At 36.0% G+C, this 21,696-nt stretch overlaps 1 protein-coding gene across 1 annotated transcript in view; it reads right to left on the bottom strand.

Annotated features, from left to right (window-relative positions):
- Positions 1-8,532: 8,532 nt before the first annotated feature.
- LOC308642429 (steroid transmembrane transporter SLC22A24-like) overlaps positions 8,533-21,696 on the bottom strand; it is a gene marked incomplete at both ends in the record, with an annotated part of 29,663 nt that continues 16,499 nt past the window's right edge. Inside the window, 5 exons of the mRNA XM_081281338.1 lie at positions 8,533-8,593; positions 9,489-9,692; positions 10,134-10,242; positions 11,848-12,062; positions 20,274-20,389. Of these exons, the coding sequence (XP_081137464.1) occupies positions 8,533-8,593; positions 9,489-9,692; positions 10,134-10,242; positions 11,848-12,062; positions 20,274-20,389 (705 nt within the window). The remainder of the gene's footprint in view (positions 8,594-9,488; positions 9,693-10,133; positions 10,243-11,847; positions 12,063-20,273; positions 20,390-21,696) is intronic.

Raw genomic sequence — 21,696 nt, 5'->3', positions numbered from 1 at the left:
CGCCGCCGCCGCCGCCGGCATTTCCTCCTAGCGAGAGCCCGGGAATTCCAAGAACGGTCGCACAGTGTGACGTCATCGCGCCGGCCATGGGGGCCGCCATCTTTAGATTTACCGGAGCAAAACAAACAGTTTCCATGCCGACCATGGGGGCCGCCATCTTTAATTTTACCGGAGCGGAACCACAGTTTCCGTACAAACCCCTAATGATTTTCAAGGCTTTTAAGAGAGATAATTCAGCCTATGGGATCATTACAGCCAGGACTTCCCTCCCCCACAGCCATTCCTTTAGATTATAGCTTGATGGTAATAGATTTAAAGGACTGTTTTTTCTCTATAAGGTTACATCCTGAAGATTGTAAAAAATTTGCTTTCACTGTCCCAGCAGTTAATTTTAAGGAACCTGTTAAAAGATACTGCTGGAAAGTTCTTCCTCAGGGAATGCGTAATAGCCCTACACTATGCCAAAAATATGTTGACCAGTCAATAGATCCCATTAAAAATAGCTTCCCTGATGCCTATATTATTCATTTTATGGATGATATACTATTGGCTCATATTAATTCAGAAGTACTTTCAGAAATTTTTACTCAGTTAGAGACTTCACTTACAACTATGGGTTTATGTCTAGCTCCTCAAAAAATTCAAAAGGTATCTCCTTTTCAATATCTAGGTCAGATAATTCAAGGGAGTACAATCCGTCCTCAAAATCTTCAGATAAGAGTTAAGGAGTTACATACCCTTAATGATTTTCAAAAATTATTAGAAGATATTAACTGGCTAAGACCATCCTTAAAGTTAACTACTTCTGAGTTAAGTCCTTTATTTCAGATATTACAAGGAAATCCTTCTCCAACCTCTCCACGTCAACTAACTTTGGAGGCCAAAGCAGCCTTAAGGAAAGTGGAAATTGCAATTAAAAATGCACAGCTTACTAGAATAGATCCTAAAGAAATACTGTATTTATTAATATTTCCAACTGAGCATACCCCAACAGGAGCCATATGGCAAAAATTAGGAGTTATTGAATGGATTTACTTATCTCATTCCCCTCAAAAAAACATTAACTCCTTTTCATGATTCTATAGCTCAATTAGTAATTAAGGGTAGAACTAGGATTTTACAATTAATTGGATCTGAGCCTGATATCATAATTATTCCATTTTCTGTTCAACAGACTAATTGGCTTTTTCAAACTTCTACCTCATGGCAGATAGCTTTTGCAGATTTCCCTGGCCAGATGGATAGCCATTATCCTTGTGATAAGATTGTACAATTTGCATCATTAACATCACTTATTTTTCCAAAGATTGTACTTTCCCATCCAATAGAGGGAGCTTTATCGGTGTTCACAGATGGTTCCAGCTCTGGTAAGGCAGGTTTCTTCAGCCGTGTTCACACAGAGGTAATACAAACTTCTTATACTTCAGCTCAAAGGGCAGAACTTCAAGCCCTGATTTTGGCCTTAGATTATTTTTCAAATGAGCCTATTAATATCTATTCTGACAGCTTATATGCAGTCAGAGTTACCAAAAATATTGAAACCTCAGTTATTGGGTTTACTTCATCACAGGAGTTATTTGAATTATTTCATAATTTACAAAAGACAGTGCTAATGAGGAAGTACCCATGTTTTATTACACACATCCGTGCACATGCTGACCTCCCTGGACCTTTGGTTGCAGGTAATGATAATATTGATAAATTAGTAGCTTTTTGTCAACAGATGTCTTCATATGACTGTGCCCTAGCCTCCCATTCCTTGCATCATCAAAATGCTTCTAGCTTACGTAAAAAATTCAGTATTACCAGAGAACAGGCTCGACAGATTGTAAGCCAATGCCCTAAGTGTGTTATTTACACTCCATCTCTGCCATCAAGGGTAAATCCCCGTGGATTAAAACCAAATCAGATATGGCAAATGGATGTAACTCATATTCCTCAATTTGGTAAGCAATGTTATGTGCATGTCATAGTGGACACTTATTCTAGATTTATTTTTGCAACAGCACGTACTAAGGAAAATACTCAACATGTAATTTCTCATTGCTTAGCAGCTTTTTCCGTTTTAGGGTGTCCTATGCAGATTAAAACAGATAATGCTCCAGCTTATGTAAGCTCTGCTTTTCAACAATTTTGCCAAGAGTTTCAAATTAATCATAAAACAGGAATTCCTTATAACCCCCAAGGTCAAGCCATTGTAGAACGAGCTCATTTATCTATTAAACTTCAATTACAAAAATTAAAAAGGGGGAATAAGATAATGACTCCCCAAAATAGCCTTAATCATGCCTTATTTGTTTTAAATTTTTTAAACTGTGACACAGAAGGTCACACTGCTGCTGAGAGGCAAATGTCTCCCTCGGTGACAGGCCCATTAGGCAGAGTTCTGTGGAAAGATTTACAGACTGGTCAGTGGAAGGGCCCAGATCCGGTAATATCATGGGGCCGAGGGCATGCTTGTATTTTTCCAGAAGGTGCTTTTCGTCCTATCTGGGTGCCTGAACGTGCTATCAGACATGGAGGAGATAGAACCCAGAAGGAAGAGATATCGGAAAAGGATGAAGAAAAACCAGATTGAACCAGCCGAGAAGCTAATTTCGTGGAAAGATGTGAAGAAGCTGACAACCCAGGCTTCCCAAATACTTTGACGCCTAGGAAAGAACAGGACTCCAGTCTTGATGGTAGCGACAGTAATTGCCCTACTGGGCTGTCAGGTAAAAGGGAATCAAATAGACACTTATTGGACATATTTCCCAGATCCACCCCTGGTACACCCAGCTGTGTGGACTGGAGAATCTATTCCAGTATTTACTAATGACTCATTCATGATGGGAAGATTTACAGATACTCATATTACTCCCAGTCATGTGACTAGATTTAATTATTCTGGCTACAGTGCCCAATTACCTTTATGTTGGTCACATGATAAACATGCTGGCTGTCTGAAAGTATCATTTGAAAAAAAGACAGCGATTGGTAAGCCTAGACTGACATATAATTCTATTTATGGAGACTTAAAACCTAATACTAGATCAATAATTAAGATGGGACTTTCCCATAACAAGCCAGTCATTTCTGCAAAACCTCCACCGGTACCCCACTGTCCAAATAGTTCTATAATTGAAATTGGCACCTTTCCTAAATGGATGGATTATGTAAATACCTTTCCTGTACAACATAAGGTGTCTAAAGCTAGTGGGTATATTTTAGACTGGTCTCCAAAAATTGATAAGAGACAATTACGAAGAAATTCTGCTATGACACCTGCAGGATTTGTTAGTAATATTTTGACTTATAGTGAAGGAGGCATTCAAAGAGATATTTGGCGTTTAATTGCTGCCTCAAAATATTTACATTTTACAGATAAACCTTTACCAAAATTTGTCGGCAAGAACTGTAAAGAGGGATCTTGCTATGGCCTAAGAGCCTGTGTCCAATCTCCTTATGTTTTAATTATTGGAAATGTAAAAGTTAGATGGATAGATGATAGATATTTTGTTACTTGTAATAAGTGCAACCTAACCAATTGTATTTCTAGGTATAATGGAGGAAAAGGAGTGCTGATACTTCATCAGCCCTCTTTTGTTTATTACCTGCTAATATTTCAGAGCCATGGTATACTGATGCTGGCTTACAAGTTTTGCAGCAAATTCATGCCCAGCTAACCAGACCTAAACGTGCTATTGGAGTCATAATTGTTGGTGTCTTAGCACTGGTCTCATTTATTGCCTCAGCCGTCTCTGCATCTCTGACATTGTCTCAGAATATTCAGCATGCAAAATTTCTTAATAATTTAGCTCAAAATACTTCCAAGGCTCTGCGTAATCAAGTAAATATTGATGAAAGGATTGAAACTAAATTAAACGCCTTAGAGGCGACTGTTATTAACATTGGTAATGAACTTTCAGCCTTAAAATTTAAGGAAAGGCTTAAATGCCATGCTAATTATAAGTATGTATGTGTTACAGCTGCCAAGTACAATGCTTCTCTCTGGGATTGGGAGAAAGTTAAAAACCATTTATTAGGTATTTGGCAAAATAGTAATAATAGCTTGGATATTCTGGAACTTCATCACCATATCCAAGACATTCAGAATAATAGAGCTGATTTTTCAGATCCTTCTTCTTTGGCTAACCAAATATTGAAGGAGTTAAATGGATTCAACCCTGAAAATATTCTTAAACACTCCGCTTGGTACCTTATTGGATTATTCTCTTTGCTGTTAATTCTCTTTTGTATTGTAACTATAGGATGGCGAGTCTTCCAATCAAGAATCCGGGGACTCCAGAGAGTGAACCGCCGCCTCATTGTTAAGAATAGAAAGGGGGAATATGTGGGGAGCCATTCTGACACGTGATTGGGTGACTCCCGTTAAGGGCCTGAGGCACTCTGGCTGTGTCGGAGTTATCCCGACCCTTTCCTGATGAGAGAGCCCATCCATGTGGGGGTGTGCGTAACCACTGACCCTGGAGACCCAATCACTGACCCTGACCTTGGAGTGCAGCCCCCCCCTCAACCTTCATTGGATGGAATTCTCCCCTGAATCTCTTGTCCCCCCAAATAAAAGGCTACTCCCCGGCGTGTTCGCTCTCTCTCTCTCTCTCCTGCTAGCCCAGAGTAATCCTCGCTGCCCTGCTGGGCGGCTTGAGGAGGGAAACAGAGAAGCGAGCCGTCTTGGACCTAGCATTAAAATAAGGTACTGTCTGTGTGTTTTATTTTGATCTCTTCTAACTAACTGAATGCCAGAACCTCATTAATGAAACCACTGCGCAGGCCGCGTGGTAGAGATAATTAGAAATTATTTTGAATCCTTATACTCCAATAAAATAGAAGATAGTGAAGGCATCGATAAATATCTTAAGTCATATGATCTGCCCAGATTGAGTCAGGAGGATATAGACAACCTAAACAGACCAATATCAATTGACAAAATAGAAGAAGCCATCAAAAGACTACCAACTAAGAAAAGCCAAGGACTGGATGGGTATACAGTTGAGTTTTACAAAACCTTAAAAAGAATCAATACCAATACTTTTCAAGCTATTTCAGGAAATAGAAAAAGAGGGATAACTTCCAAATTCATTCTACGAGGCCAACATCACCCTGATTCCTAAACCAAAGACACTTCAAAGAAAGAAAACTACAGACCAATATCTCTAATGAGCATAGATGCAAAAATCCTCAATAAAATTCTGGCAAATTGGATGCAGAAACATATCAAAAAGATTGTGCATCATGATCCAGTAGGATTCATCCCTGGGATGCAAGGCTGGTTGAATATACGGAAATCAATAAATGTTATTCATCACATCAAAAGACTTAAAGATAAGAACCATATGATCATCTCGATAGATGCAGAAAAAGCATTTGACAAAGTACAGCATCCCTTTATGTTCAAAACTCTAGAAAAACGAGGATAATAGGAACATATCTCAATATTGTAAAAGCTATTTATGCTAAGCCTCAGGCTAGCATCATTCTGAATGGAGAAAAACTGAAGGCATTCCCTCTAAAATCTGGAACAAGAAAGGGATGCTCTCTCTCACCACTTCTGTTCAACATAGTTCTCAAAACACTGGCCAGAGCAATTAGACAAAAGAAATTAAAGGCATAAAAATAGGAAAAGAAGAACTTAAATTATCACTATTTGTGGGTGACATGATCCTGTACCTAGCAGACACAACAGGGTCTACAAAGAAACTATTAGAGCTAATAAATGAATTCAGCGAAGTGGCATGATATAAAATCAACAGGCATAAATTACAGGCATTCCTGTATATCATCTACAAATCTTCTGAAATGGAAATGAGGACAACCACTCCATTCACAATATCCTCAAAAAAAATAAAATACTTGGGAATCAACCTAACAAGAGGTGAAAGACTCATACAATGAAAACTACAGAACCCTAAAGAGAGAAATAGAAGAAGATCTTAGAAGATGGAAAAAATATACTCTGTTCATGGATAGGCAAAAATAACATCATCAAAATGGCCATATTACCAAAATTCTCTATAGGTTTAATGCAATGCCAATCAAAATCCCAATGGCATTTCTTGTAGAAATAGAGAAAGCAATCATGAAATTCATATGGAAAAATAAAAGACCCAGAATAGCAAAAACAATTCTAAGCAGGAAGTGTGAATCAGGCGGTATAGCGATACCAGACTTCAAACTATACTACAGAGCAATAGTAACAAAAACAGCATGGTACTGGTACCAAAACAGGTGGGTGGACCAATGGTACAGTATAGAGGACACAGAGACCAATCCACAAAATTATAATTATCTTATATTTGATAAAGGGGATAAAAGCATGCAATGGAGGAAGGATAGCATCTTCAACAAATGGTGCTGGTAAAATTGGAAATCCATATGCAACAAAATGAAACTGAATCCCCTCCTCTCGCCATGCACAAAAGTCAACTCATTATATTTCATATAATATCATTTTCTCTAGTTGCTTCAAATGACAGGAGTTTATTCTTTTCGTGGCTTAATTATATTCCATTGTGTGTATGTGCATCTTTTTCTCAAGTTTTTCTTTTTGTTTTCTTCTATTTTAAGAGTCACTAAGTGATATTGGGTTTTGATTGGTATATTATGGAAAGCCTGAGGAAAAGTACAAAATGGCACTTCCCACCAATGCCAGTACCTATCTTTTTAGGGTTATAACTAAGAAAGTTATTAATTTTTTTGTTATCTACTTTTCTTTAGAACATAAATCAAAGCCATTAACTTGAATTTGAGGTGTATACACAATACATACACATTAGTGTGTGAAATAGTTATATGATTTGTTAAAGTGATGATCTTTTCTTCAAGGTATGTTCTTGGTGCCCTTGTAAAACATCAGATGTCTATAAATATGAGAATTAATTTCTGGATTTTCTCTTCTGTTCCACTTCTGTGTGTGTCTGTTTTTATACCAGTACCTTATTCTTTTGATCACTATGGCTTTGCAATTTGTTTTGAGATAATGTGTATTATGAATTTTTATTTTACTATTCCAAAATTACTAGCAGAAAAAAGAATAGGTATAAGAATTTTTTGTTATTTTGGCAAGTCAAAGTTGGTATTTCATTTTAGTGTGTATTTATTTGATCACAAATTTAGAAATCTTTCTTATACTTATTTTCAAGTGGCTTTTTCCCTCTGAGAATTATTTGCTCTTGTTTTGCCACTTTTGCATTGAAGTATATTATTCCTAATTATATATTAAATAAATATACATATGTATATGTTGAAGTCATCAATTATATCAATAGTCATTTAGTATCTGATAATATGTATAATATTTTAAAGTGATTCATATTATTTGTTTAAAGTGTGAAGCCAGAAAGAATCCAGGGGAAAAACAATAAAATATTGTCAAAAATAGAATCACTGCAAATATTTTTGTAAATTTATTCCCAGATAGCTAATTAATATTATTTACTACAGAATATTTCAATTGCTAAGTGTTTTTTTGTGCCAAAACTTTCATATATTAAGTGTTTATTTATACACGAGTATGTTTTTTGGAATTATTATGATTTGTGGTGGCATTTTATATTACTGTTTGGATTCCTGTAATTTGATAAAATGTAGCACATGTTTCATGATAAATGAGCCAGTCTCTTTGTTACTCCTTTTCCTTTTCTTGCTTTCAAATTTTATCTATTCAAAATGACATACAAAATTATATGTATTTATTTTTGCAACATGATTTTTGCAGTACATGTGCATTGTGTAATGATGAAATGTAACTTATTAACCATGCATTACCTCATTTCTTTGTGGTGATAGCACTCAGCCATCCTTTCAGCTTTTTTCAAGAATACAATATGCTGTCATTATCTATAGTCAATATTTTGCGCAATAGATCTCTTTTACTTACTTCTCCTACCTAATTGTAATTTTGTATCTTTTGAACACTCCCCCTACCCCAGTGCCCCAGTCTCTAGAAATCACAATCCTACTGTATTTTGAGATCAACATTTTCAGGTTTCACACTTGAGTGAATTATGTGGTATTTGTCATTCTCTGTTTGTACTTCCTACATCCCTTAACATAATCTCCTCCCAGTCCAATTGTGTTATTGCAAATGTCAGAATGTTCTTCATATATGTGGTTGAGTAGTGTTCCATTTCATGTAATATAATACACTTTCTTAAACTATTCATCCTTTGAAGGACACTGAGGTGTGCTACAATTAACATGGAAGTGCAGGTATCTCTTTGGCATATAAACTCTCTTTTGGATGTATGCCAAGTAATGGGATTGCTGGATCATGGAAACAAGGCTTCTTTTTCTATTATTAATTTCAAGATGAACTTCAAACTATTTTCGCAATGTCTTCCTTCAAACCAACAATTGTTTGGTGAAATTACATAAACTCATAAATTATTTTGAGAAAATTTATATATTGAGTGATTTTAGGTATCATCCATTTGTCCATTAAATTTTTGACTAGTTTTATTGGCCTAAAGAAGAATCTTGACTTTTTAATTCCTTATTTTTTTCTTCCCCGGATCAACTCTTGGAAAGTTGTTAAAACTGTGTTACTTTTGTTGAAGTATCTTCCTGCTTTACTTTTCTTGAATATTTTGTGCTGTGAAGAAGAAGAAAAAAAAGAAGCAAAGATGTAGAATAAGTGCAAATATCCTCCATGCTAGATGATGAGCTTTGTATCAAGTTCTACATGATATTGTTCTATCTCAAAACTCCCTAGACACCATTGTGCTGGGAAAGGCCTTGATATCTGGGAATGCCTGGGAAGACAGAGTTGAGTATTGCTATTATTACCCTTTTCAAATTTAGACATTTGGTCAATGACATCTTTTGGGGAAAAATATCAAAGGGAAATTAAAAATTTCTGAGGGCACTTTTTCATTTTTCCTCATTTCAAATTCTGTCAGCCAATATCTTGAGTTTCTCTCCTTAAAATTTTCACTATATATGGCATTAAATTGGATTAAATCTTATAGAATCCACTTCCTTTAGATATAGTTTTATCTTTACAAGTAAGGTTGCTCTGTTTTAGTCCCACAATCCTTCCGGAATGATGCAGTAATCAAGTTTGTATCTTTGAGGCATGCTCATTTCCTCCCCATAATATATTGAGCACTCTTTGGACTTATGCCTGATAATATCACAAGTATGAGAATTAAGTATTCGAGTCTTCACATACTTATAAGAAAACATCATCAGTGTGCTTTCCTTAAGGGCAGAGAGTGTGTGCCATTCACAGTAGGACTAATTTTGACATTTTCACTGCTAAAAGACTGGTGCAAGATGGTCTGTGTGATCTAGTCTCAAGAGGAGTGATACAGTTTTGTGGGTAGAGGAGAGCTTCTACTGAATAAAAGACATGGGTCAAGCAGAAATAGCTCAGATCTGAGTCTATGTGTAGGACAGATGGCTGCAAATGGTCATTTGTTTTCTTATCACTGAGCTATAGAACAAAGCCACTTCCTATTTAGATGAAGACCAGGGCAGCTGCTTACTTATTTTCCACATCCTGGAGGGTGTTAACAAGAGGCTGATTCGTGGTTTCTGGAAGGGGCAAGATAACAAGGCCAGAAAGGAGGGTGATGACTCCATAGATGATCCAGGGCAGATGGAGAGAATACCCCAGGAAGGTCATCAGGAGAGGAGCCAGCATTGCCCCTGTTCTCTGGAATCCTGAAACAATGCCTCCAAGTGTTGATCTTAGGATGAAAATTTAAAAAAGAGAAAATCTTGTACAAATCTGTATATATGTCACTTGTCAACTCCATTTCATTTTGGGAGACAATACAGCAGAGTTATTGAACACATGGGCTTTGACAACCAGCTCTTAATTGTGATGTTGACCACTATTGATTTCTAATTAATCAGTTTCATCATAATTAAAATAAGAATATTCATAGCACCAATCCTGTAGAGTGGCTCTTCAGATTAAGTGAAAAACTGCAGTAAAAGACTTGGCACATTGTGAGGCATAAAGTCTGTTTTAAATAATTGTGGATTATTAGTTGCTTTTAAAATTTGTATTACAATTCATGTCTTGGAAACATAAAAAAAACCTCAATTTTATCCCTGCAGTAAGTGTTAATTAGTTCAGAAAGTCCTTTTTGGAAAGCAGATAGAAGGTCATTTAGCTCTTGTACCTGAATACAGTGGGGAGGAGCTCAATTTGGTGGAGAGTACAAACAGTGATGGCAGCAGAAACAGATCCAACTCCCAAGGTTGCTAAAGACACACGCAGAATCTGCATTTCTGGAGAGAAGAGACCAGGGAGAATAAAAAATTCTTGGCTGAAGAAATCTGTCTTTCCCTAACTAATTGTGAGGTGATTCTGTTGTAGGGTTTGCAGGTGAGAAACAAATGACAGACAAAATGCAACCCCTCAGAGATGATGGAGAGGTTGATGAGCTGCTGAATGCTGGGCTGAAACACTGAACAAAAGGATCTAAATCTCTTGCTTCAATTTTCTCTGCACATTTGAGTATTGCTTATAATGGTGGGAATAGAGAAATCAGGAAATATTTGTTTTATTAATTCTGTCAATTTTTTTCAGGGCATTTTCTGAAGGGCCTAGAACTATATGTGAACAAAAAACTGAGGATTTTATGACCCGTGTCTTGAACAGCTTAGAACTAAGAGTATGGGAACAATGTGTGATGTGGGGAAAGTCCTCCTCCACATAGTGACAAAGGGATTGAACAATCTGAAGAGAGGCAAGTTCTAGGCAATAATTCAAGATTTTAAAAGCCTGACATTAGAAAATCTATTCAGAAGTGAATAATGTCATACTGGGTATTAATCACATACTTTTGAATTACTGAATTTACAGAGGTTAAACAGATTATTTTAAATTCACTAAAATAACAAAAATAGGACTGTAAAAGAATACAGACAATTCTCCCGAAAGGCAGGAAACTTCTGTTGGAGAGAAGAATGGAGACTTCCAATCTGAAATCCTACAAAATATTTTCCTGCTCTGGGAACATGGTGGAGTATAGTGACCACTGAAATTCCCAAATCATTAATGAGATCATTTGGGTAAGTTAGTAAAATAGGTTGGGTTATATTCTTAATTTGTTTCTAGTGTTTTTCCTAGTGCATTATTGCTATATATAATAGTGGGGTTCATTTTGATACATTCATAAGTGCATATGACATAATTTGTTCCATTTCAACCCCTTTCACTCTCTTCCTCCATCTCCCTGATCTCCTTCCTCTATTCTTCTGATCTTCCTTTCATTTATTTATTGTTTTTAATTGGTGCATTATAATTACACATAATATTAGAAGTCATTATTCCTTTCTTCTCTACGGCCAAATTACAAAGCCGATTAGAAGACATATTAAGATTAAATTATTCTCTTACTCCTGCTGTGCTCTTGCTTTCTGTCTTGAATTTAGTGAAATAAATTCAAGAATCCTTTCCTAAAAATGTATTGAGTTAGGGAGGACTTAAAAATCAGGGAGAGTCCCAGGGAGAGTATCACATTCCCATTTGGAGATGCAATTGCATGGCCTACCCCCTCCAGGATTGTTATGAAAAGTGTCATTAGCCAGAGGCATGTTGTTAGCTCCTCTTCTAAAGACACTGTTTGAACCATTGCAACTGCTATTCAGGTTCATCTTGGATGTGGTCAGGACAGCTTTGTTTCTGAACCATACTTTAAGGACATAGGCACAGTTGGAGCCTAAGTCCTGCCAAGTGCTTGCCATAATCTGTTTCAACCCTTTATATTAACTGCAAAAAATCCTTTGGCTTTTAATGACATTTTTGTGGCATCAGACAGGTAAGATGATGTAATTCCTAAGGAATGAGGAAAACACTTTTTTTTTCCCCCAAACCTTTGTCTCTCTCACCTTGAGGCAAAAATGTGTTGACCAGAATGGAGACTCCGGCCAAGAATGAGAACAATATCTGGTTTGTCCGGCGACCCATGTAATTCAGAGTCCAAAGGGAAACTAATCTGGCTGTGAGCGTGATGGCTCCAAAGAGAACCTGGAATAGGAAGATATTGCTCCCCAGGTGCTGCAGGTTGAGGATGAGGCCATAAAAGGATACACCATGTGAAAATCTGAAGTGAAAGGAGAAGAGACATCTAATAACATTTAGAGCCTAAGGAACATTCCCTAAGATTCTGAAGGAGACTCCTACATGATGATTATATTGGCCCAAGATGGTGTGTGGTCAATGATAATTATAGAATGGAATAATAGAACAATTGTTTTTAAGGCAGTGATCTTAAATTACCATAAAATTACCATGAGCTCTTTATTGCTATAATTTTTACTGAGGCCACAAAAAATATATAGCAGATATACACATATTTCAGTAAAAGTTAATTTTTAACTCCTTAATTCTATGCAAAAAAGGTAATTTGAAATCTCAGCTCATGGTTCAATTTAAGGGGATAAAGGAATGAACATAGATAGGGTTAGATATTGGAAATTAGGTAAATTGTTTCTTTGCAACAGTGAGTCTCTTTTCTTTGATCCCTGGTGTGGAGTCCTTTTTCACCTTAATCCTAGTAAGTAAGGGTGCAGGGCACTAGGGAGAATTTTCCATGCATTTCCTGGTTTTAAGAGTATAATGACCTAGTCAGGTGCAGTGGTGTCAACCTAGCAATCCCAGTGACTCAGGAGACAAAATCAGGAGCATTGTAAGTTCAAGGCCACCTTGGCCAACTTAGTGAGAGAATTACATTTATTGATTTGTATATGCTGAAACTAACTTGCATCCCTGGGATTAATTCAACTTGATCACAGTGTATAATCCCTTAATGTGTTTTCAAATTCGTTGTCCTAATATTTTTAGTAAAGATTTTTGTGTTTATATTCATCAGAGATGTTGGTCCATATATTTTCCTCAGGATAATACTGATACTGGTTTCAAGGAATTAATTTGGAAGTGTTACCTCCCTTTCTATTTTATGATATAATTTGATGATGATTGACATTAGTTGTCTTTGTTGAAAGCTTCTTTTATGTTTTCAATCTCATTCCCTGATAATGTTCTGTTCAGGTTTTCTATATGCTCTTTTCTCAGTATGGATAAGTCATAGATGTCTAGTAATTGTCATTATATTCTAGATTTTCCAGTTTATTGGAATATACATTTTTAAAGTAGTCCCTAATGATCCTCTTGATTTCAAAAATGTTTGTAGTGATATTGCCTTTCTCAACACTAGTTTTATTGATTTGGGTCTCTAAACTCTTTCTTTTGGCTAGTTTGGCTAAGGTTTTATCAATCTTTGAACTTTTCAAGGAATGAACTATTTATTACATTGATACTCCCCCCACCCCACACTATTTCATTTGTTTTGGCTCTGAACTTCTTTTTCTCATTTTGGGGTTAGTTTGTTCCTGCTTTTATGGCACATTGAGATATAACATTAGATTGTTTATTTAGGATTTGTTTCTCTTTTTTTAATATAATCATCTACTTCTATAAAATTCCTCTTAGCAATAACTCTGCATAACGACCCAGAACTTTTTAATGTTGTATCACTATTTTTGTTTGATTCTAGAAATTTTTTTTATTATTTGTTGTTCAAAACTTTACAAAGCTCTTGACATATCATATTTCATACATTTGATTCGAGTGGATTATGAACTCCCATTTTTACCCCGTATACAGATCGCAGAATCACATCGGTTACACATCCACGTTTTTACATACTGCCATACTAGTGTATGTTGTATGTACTCTGCTGTCTTTCCTATCCTCTACTATCCCCGCTCCCCACCCCTCCCCTCCCATCTTCTCTCTCTACCCCATATAGAAATTTTTAAACTTTCTCTTATCATTTCATCTAAGACCTATTTCTTTTCAAAAGAGAATTTTTATTCCCCATGTGCTTATATAATTTTGTGTTTATTTCTAATTTAATTTCATTATGATCGGATAAGGTAAAAATAATAATATTGATTATTTTGTATTTTCAAACACTTGTTTTGTGACTTAAAATATGATCTATTTTGGAGAATGTTCTATGAGCTATTGAGAAGAAATTGAATTTGCTTGTTATTGGATGAAATAGCCTATAATTTTCTGTTGTGTACATTTGACTTATGGTATTATTTAGATCAGAAGTGTTGTGTTTGTTGTTTTTGTTGCTGTAAGCAAAATACTTGAGTAGAAAAATTTAGAGGAATAAAAGTTTACTTAGTCTCATAGTTTCAGAGGTTCAGTCCATGGTCAGCTGTCTCCATTGCTCTGGGCCCAAGATAAGGCAGAAAGAACATTATGAAAGAGGAATATTGTTCATATTGTGGTAGTCAGGAAACAGAGAGACAAAGAGGGGTCAGGAAAGCCAGATATAGTTTCCATGGTCACACCCTCAAGAGACCTATTTTCTCCAGCCATATCCCATCTGCCTGTAAGAACCACCTAGTTAGTCCATTCAAATTATTACCCAGATGGGGTGGTGGCACATGCCTATAATCACAGCTGCTTGAGAGGCTGAGGCAAGAGACAGTGTTTGGGTAGCTGTCAGGTGTCCTGTGTGGGAGCTGCATCTGGGATTTCTGCTCAGGTGGGTGAATGAAATTTTATGTGGGTGCTGATGCCTATGGTCACTCTCAGACACCTGGTAGTCCTGCATGGGTGAGTATTTGGGAAACCTACTCTGATGTAGAGGCCTGAAAGCCCTGCATGACACAGTACCATGATTCCTGTGCAAAAGCAGGAATATTGCTCATTTCTTGAATCACAGGTCATGGAACAACATAGAAAGCTTCCTCTGTCTGGCCTGCCATCTTGTATCCCTTGTGTAGTACTTCTTTAAGTATTTCCTATAGTGCTGGGTTACAGATAATGAATTCTTTTATTTTATCATTATCTTGGGAAGTTTTTACTTTTCCTTCCATTGTGACTGATTGCTTTGTTGGCTATAGCAATCTTAATTGGCAATATTTTATTTCAGAGTTTGTATAATTTAATGCCAAGCCCTCCTGGATTATAGGGTCTGAGCTAAATCATAATTATCCTTATTGGTTTACCTCTAAATGCGACTCAACATTATTTTCTGGCAGCTTTTAAATTCTTTCTTTTGTCTCTATTTTTTAGTATTTAATTTATAATATGTCATAGAGAGATTGTTTTCTGGTCTTGTCTATTTTGGTCTCTACATGCCTCCAATATCTGGATATTCATCTCATACCCAAAGTTTCAAACATTTTCTTTTATTATGTCACTGAGTAGGTTATTAATGCTATTAGACCCTATCTTTTCTCATTACTCAATATCTATTGACCTTCAATTCACTCTCATAATGTCGTAGAGATATTGTATATTGTTATTGTAGTTTCATTTTTTCTTAAATACTGTCTGAATGATGACATTACCTCTAAGGTTTGAGATTTTATTTTCTACCTGCTCTAACATATTAAAAACACTTTAATTTCAGCTGTATTTTTTATTTGATTTACTTGCCTTTTATTTTCAAGATTTCTTCTCAGTTTTTTCAAGATCTCTATCTTTTTTGGTTGAATTTCTCATTCATATTTTGTAATTCCTTCCTTAGTTTATTCAGTTTTCCTGAATTTTCTTGGTATTCAATCCTCTTTTTAAATAGTTATTATTTTGAATTATTTATCCAGAATTTTATATGATGCCATATCTTTGGAGTCATTGCTTGTGAGTTTTACCTTTGGAGATTTCATTTTACCACAATTTTTCATATTTTCAGTTTTGAGGTTAGTGCATCTGTTGAGATGGATTTATCTTCCAATTTTATGTGAAGAACTTTGTAGGGTACAATCTTTTCTTGGTGAAGTGTTTTTGGATATCAGGGTGTTGTAAATTGTTGAATATATTTCCAGGTGTGTTTAATATATAGGTTTCCTGGTACTTGTTTTGCAATGTATTTTAGTACTTCCCCTCTTCCCCAGTGGAGGTAACCCAACACAGTAGCTACCAAACACAGGTGTGCAGTGTGACCAGGGCCCACATATGGGAGCTCTGGGGTGAAAGTTTCCTCAATTGTGAACTGATAAGGGAGAGGAATGTGGGGCTAAAGTTTGGAGCCTAATAGAGAGACCAGGAACTGGTAAATCTCCAGGCAAGATAGGAAGATAGGACTGGGCACTCAGGTCATACAAGGAGTCCCAAAAGGTGAGGTGCAGTCTCCCTGCAGGGACTGGTGGATGCCACTCCCCAGTCTTCCCACCTAGGTTACCTCCACCATTCTGAGGGCAGAGACACCAGCTTACAACAGACAACCTCATCTATTGGATGAGAAGAGAAGCAGGAAAGATACAGATCTCTAAAGCTAGCAACAAACCTGGTTTATTCCTTCAAGTTTTTTTTTCTTCTACCCCTCTATTCTCTGGTGCTCACATCCCCAACATATGTGAAACCAAGAACTTTGCATGAAATAGGATTTGAGGACTGAGTCATCTGAATAATATAATATAGAGGTGTTGAATATGCTCCCTTTTTCCTTTTTCTTTTTCTTCTTTCCCCCTTCAAATTTTATTATTTTAACATCTGTATTTTTCTGAATACATATGTGTGCATTTTATGTACTCCACTGTCTTCCCACGTATTTGTCTACCCTAAATTACTTCCTGTCTATTCCCTTGATACTAACCCTCTTCTTAGATTTCTCTTTTGCACTTCCTAAGATACTAGCTCTTTATCCTCACATCCTACCTCCTCAGCATGTTGTCCTATGCCCCACCCCCAGTTCATTGTCCACCATCAGAAACTGGAAATCTTTTTACAAAACTACTGATTATATTTTATATAATAATTTAATGCAACAATTCCAGACATCAAGACTAAACTTTAAATGTCTTAATAGCAACAAATTGTTCAAAAGTGTTATATAGTTGATTTTGGGATCTGTTAACATTGTTCTTTCCCACAAAGGAGAGGTCTTGGAACCCTACAAGAGCAGTATAAACCTATAGGGTAAAAACAACAATACATCAGACCCTCAGAGCTGGAAAGGAAGACACATGAGCAACATGAAAAGACAAGGAAAGAAAGTGCCCCCAAACAAATGAACACACCATATCATTAGAATCATTGGCAGCCACAGCAGAAGAAATTACAGAGAAGGAGTTTAGGATTGGCATGATTAAAATGTTCTGTGAACTCAAGTAAGTTATAAGAGATCAAATACAGGCAGTGAAAGATCACTTTGACAAATACAGGAAGCAAAAATTACCTCAATAGGTAACAGAGGTTCGAAAAATAAAAAAAGAACAGAAATCCTTGAAATGAAAGAAACAATAAACCAAATTAAAAGCTCAAATGAAAGCATCACCAGCAGAGTAGACCACTTGGAAGATAGGACATTAGATAATGAGGATAAAATATATAAAGTTGAAAAGAACATAGACCACACAGTGATAATGGTAAGAAACCGTGAACAGAAATTCAAGAAATATGGGATAGCATAAAAAGACCAAATTTAAGAGTTATTAGGATACAGGAAGGCATACAAGTACAAACCAAAGGAATGAACAATCTATTCAGTGAAATAATATTAGAAAACTTTCCAAACATGTAGAATGAATTGGAAGTCCAAATTCAAAAAGCCTACAGGATGCTGAATGTACAAAATCACAACAGATCCACAATAAGTCACATTATAATGAAAATGCCCAACATACAGAATAAGAAGAGAATTTTAAAATCCACAAGAGGAAGGAATTAGATTACATATAGGGGGAAACCAATTAGGATAATGGCAGATTTTTCAACACAGACCTTGAAAGCTAGAAGATTTGGGGAACAACATATATCAAGCTTAGTATACTCCAATAGTGTTTATTGCATTGGAGCTGGATAATTCCACATTCTATGAGATCCCCAAAGAGGGAGGTCCTTCTGGTAAGTCAGGAAATTGTGTTATATATACAAGGGCATAAGGAGTATACCCTCTGTGATTGCTTTTCTAGACTTGATAATTCTGTATATATTGAAGGGGTATAGGAGAAATCTATTTTGAAACGCTTCATAGATGTGGTATTCACAGTCTTTGTGTTATTTCTCTTTGCTTTTTCTATGAGAAAATATGTTTATGAGTGAGCACTGAGTCCCAGTCCCCATAGTCTTTCTTGGTTGTCAGTTTGGGGGTTCTCTCCTACTCTTTGTGATATTGTGTTGCTGAAGTTTGAGTGAGTTAGGTAATATATGGAGGAAAATGTGCTGTATCCTAAATGGGTAGAGTGTGTGGCTCAGAAGCATAATATCTACCCAATGAAGTTAAAGTGTTATACCAGATCTCTAGCATCTCACAGAAAAAGAAAAATAAATAACAGCAACAATAGTAGCAAACAATATATAGCATTAAAATGAATACCAGATGCCAACTATGACATTTTCAGCACTAATAGCCACAAAACAGGAATGGTGGGGTCAAAAGTTAGCAATAGCAAAAATTACAATCTAGCAACTAGATTTTTCACTAAAGGAAATACCAGGTTTCAACTATGACTTCCAAAATGATAATAACTGTAACAATATGAATGGTGTGGCCATAAATTACATAAAATAGTGTTAAAATATGGGAAATTTTTGGTTCATTAAGAGAAAATATGGAAAAAGTGAAAATAAAGATTGGAATATGATAAAGAACAGAAATAAAACAGAAGAGAGGCATAAAGCCCAAAAAGAAAGAAATTTTTTTTAAAAAATGAAATAAAGTGGAGAGAGAGAGGTGGAGAGTGAGAGAGACAGAGAAAAAGAGAGAGAGGAGAGAACAAAAAAAAATTAGTATTTGAAGGAGAATATAGGACAGAGAGTCACAATAGCAAAAAGAAAAAGAAGAAGAAGAAGAAGAAGAGGAGGAGGAGGAGGAGGAGGAGGAGGAGGAGGAGGAGAAAAGAAAAATAAGAAAAAACCTCACTAACCCTAAAAAAATAATAAAATAAAAATCTGGTAAAATATGAAAAAGAAAATGTATATACATACATACATTCACACATATTTATGTATACATATAAACCAAACTACAAATACAACTGGAAGAACAAAAAAATTGTCAATAATGGATGAAAGAATTGTCTTCATTGTGGTAGTTGAAACTGACCAAGGATGCATATTTACTACAAATGCCAGACTGCTCTTCCTTCCATTTCTTCCTGGCATATGTGCATCTTATAGCAAATATTTGGGGATTATTAGCCCTTTTTCCTTTTTTTAATTGATATGCTTAGAACCAAATATGGAGTGGTTGGACTCAATGCTCATTGAAATGACTCTTAGGTTTTAAGTTCATCAGCACAAGGTAGTATGTATGAGAAATACCATCTCTTGGAATATTGTCTAGAAAGACTAGGTCAATGTATGCTTAAGGCAGAGATGAGGCAAAGATCTAAATGGAAAGTTCCCACAGTTGGGATCTATCCATTATTTGTCATATTCTTTGTCATATTCTGGAGATATTAGTAAAAGAAACCAATAAGATCAGGTAGATGGCAATCTATTCTGGTTGTCCCAATCCCAGACACTTCTTGATAAATTTCACTCAGTAGGTAACCAAGTTTCCTGGGTGGAGTGGGCATAGCAGGTCACACTTCACCACCCAGGACTATGACCTTCCAAGGTTTACAATCCTTGAATGTAATCATGCCTGCCTGTTTGGCTTCCTAAATATCTTCAGCTGATTAAATGAGTCGCCAGACTCCATGGGAAAGTAAGTTGCACTCCTCTCTATATCCCTGAACTGAATTCTTCTATGTGCCTGTTTCAACAGCATGTATTCTAGACCTTATGGTAGATATTATCCAATCTTTTCTATTGGTTCCTGTATCAAAGGTGTTTCCCACATCTAGTATGACTTCCATGAGTTGGCTTCCCACTTTGGCTCTCTCCTCCCAACTTGCGAAATACCGAGCAATTTTGAATCACCAACTCCTAGTGTAGACTCAGAGTGAGCTAATTTCAGGCTGTCTTTCTGTCCTCTGGGTATCTCCATGCCAATTTTTTCTGCTTTTTAAAAATCTTTTTGTCACACACCTCCCCTGTGTGGTGTAGCCAAAATGTCTTGGCACTGATATACTCTTTCATATCCTCCATTTGAAATATCAGTACTTCTGGGCCTCTCCAAATCTCTGACTGTCCAGTATTGAATTTTAGTGAATTCCCTTAAACATCTACCTCACTGAGAAACAGTATTCCCATTGATTCAATTCAAAGCCATAGAGAAACTGGGAGGTGCAACCTTTCTCTACTCTACCATATTTGACCCTCATGGCTAATATTTTTTGAAAGGAGGAATGTGGTTGCATCTTAAACATTTTGAAGTTACTAAACATCAGATGTAACTTACCTGAAAAGGCACAAGCAGCATGTTCTCATAATCACTTTGGGTGCATGGAACAATTGAAAAATAGATGGTTTGACCTGGATTGTATCCAACTCCTTCTGTATGGTGGATTTCACAAACTTAAACAACAAAACAACAGGCATTTATAGTATGTCAGTAATGGACATGTATAGTGGTAAGTACTAGAGGATATGCTCACTATCTTTGAAACCTCTGACTCTTAGGGAATATGGATGCTAAATGATCTACTTCATGTACAAAGGGATTGGGGAGAATGAAAACTATCTATGAATAAAGCCAGTACTTAGTTTATGAGAGGAAAAAAGGATTAACCAAAAGATTTGCACTGTAAATTGAAAACAATGAAAAGGTACTTGTTGAAGGATTTGAACTTTCTTTCCTATTCACTGGAAATGAGAATTTCCCCTCATTGTTAGAATTAGAGTTTATCTCTGTAAATCAATGGATTTTATAAAATCTAGGACCACTTTATTATTTTATTCCAAGTAGACCATTGCTAGGTATTGTAGGCATGCTGCCTCCACTCATGATTGGAGTGTACAGAGTTAAAGGAGTGTAAAAATTAGGGTATCTATTGTTAGAGTATGATTTGCACTCAGGCCAGATGTTATAGCAGATGAAATTTTGTGAAATTCCAAGTGAAACATAATAGTTGCAAAAACATTTGGTTTCAGGGTTAGAACTTTTAGTCCTGACACTACTGTTACTTTATATTTTGGAGAAGGTTGGTCAATAGGTACATAAGTGTTCTGTTCTGGTGTTCTATGGTACAACAGGGTGTCTATTGATAATGATAACATATTCTGCATTTCCAGAAATGCTAGAATAAAGAATTTTGAATGTTATCAGTACAAATAATAAATATTCGAGATGATAGATATCCTTACTCCAATTTGAACATTACACAATGTATCCATGCATCAGAATGTCACATAATATCACCAAGTATGTAAATTTATCATGCATCAGTTAAAAAGTGAACGTAGCCCCTCACATTCTTACTGGAGTTATTAAAGATAACTCTTTCAAGATACTCAGTATCATGATATAAATATCATATGTATTCAGCACAAGAGAAGGCACTTAATAATTTTCAAAATAGTAATAAGTTATTTCTGATAATAAAAATACAGTGAGCTGTGCATGGTGGCACATGCCTATAATCCCAGCAGATCAAGAGGGTGTGGCAGGAGAATTGCAAGTTCAATGCCAGCCTCAGCAACTTAGTGAGACAATAAGCAACTTATCTAGACTCTTTCTCAAAATAAAATATATAAAGGGCCTGGAATGTGGTTCAGTGGTTAAGCACCCTGGCTTCAATCCCTGGTGCAGAACAAACAAATCAACTCTCCCAAAGCAGACCAAAACAAAACAAAACAAAAACAATCAAACAAACAAAACAAAA

This window comes from Spermophilus citellus (genome assembly GCF_964194105.1).
Source record: "Spermophilus citellus genome assembly, chromosome: 2".
Lineage (NCBI taxonomy): Eukaryota > Metazoa > Chordata > Mammalia > Rodentia > Sciuridae > Spermophilus > Spermophilus citellus.
The sequence above is the reverse complement of the archived record's forward strand: the minus strand, read 5'-3'. Positions and strand labels throughout refer to the sequence as shown.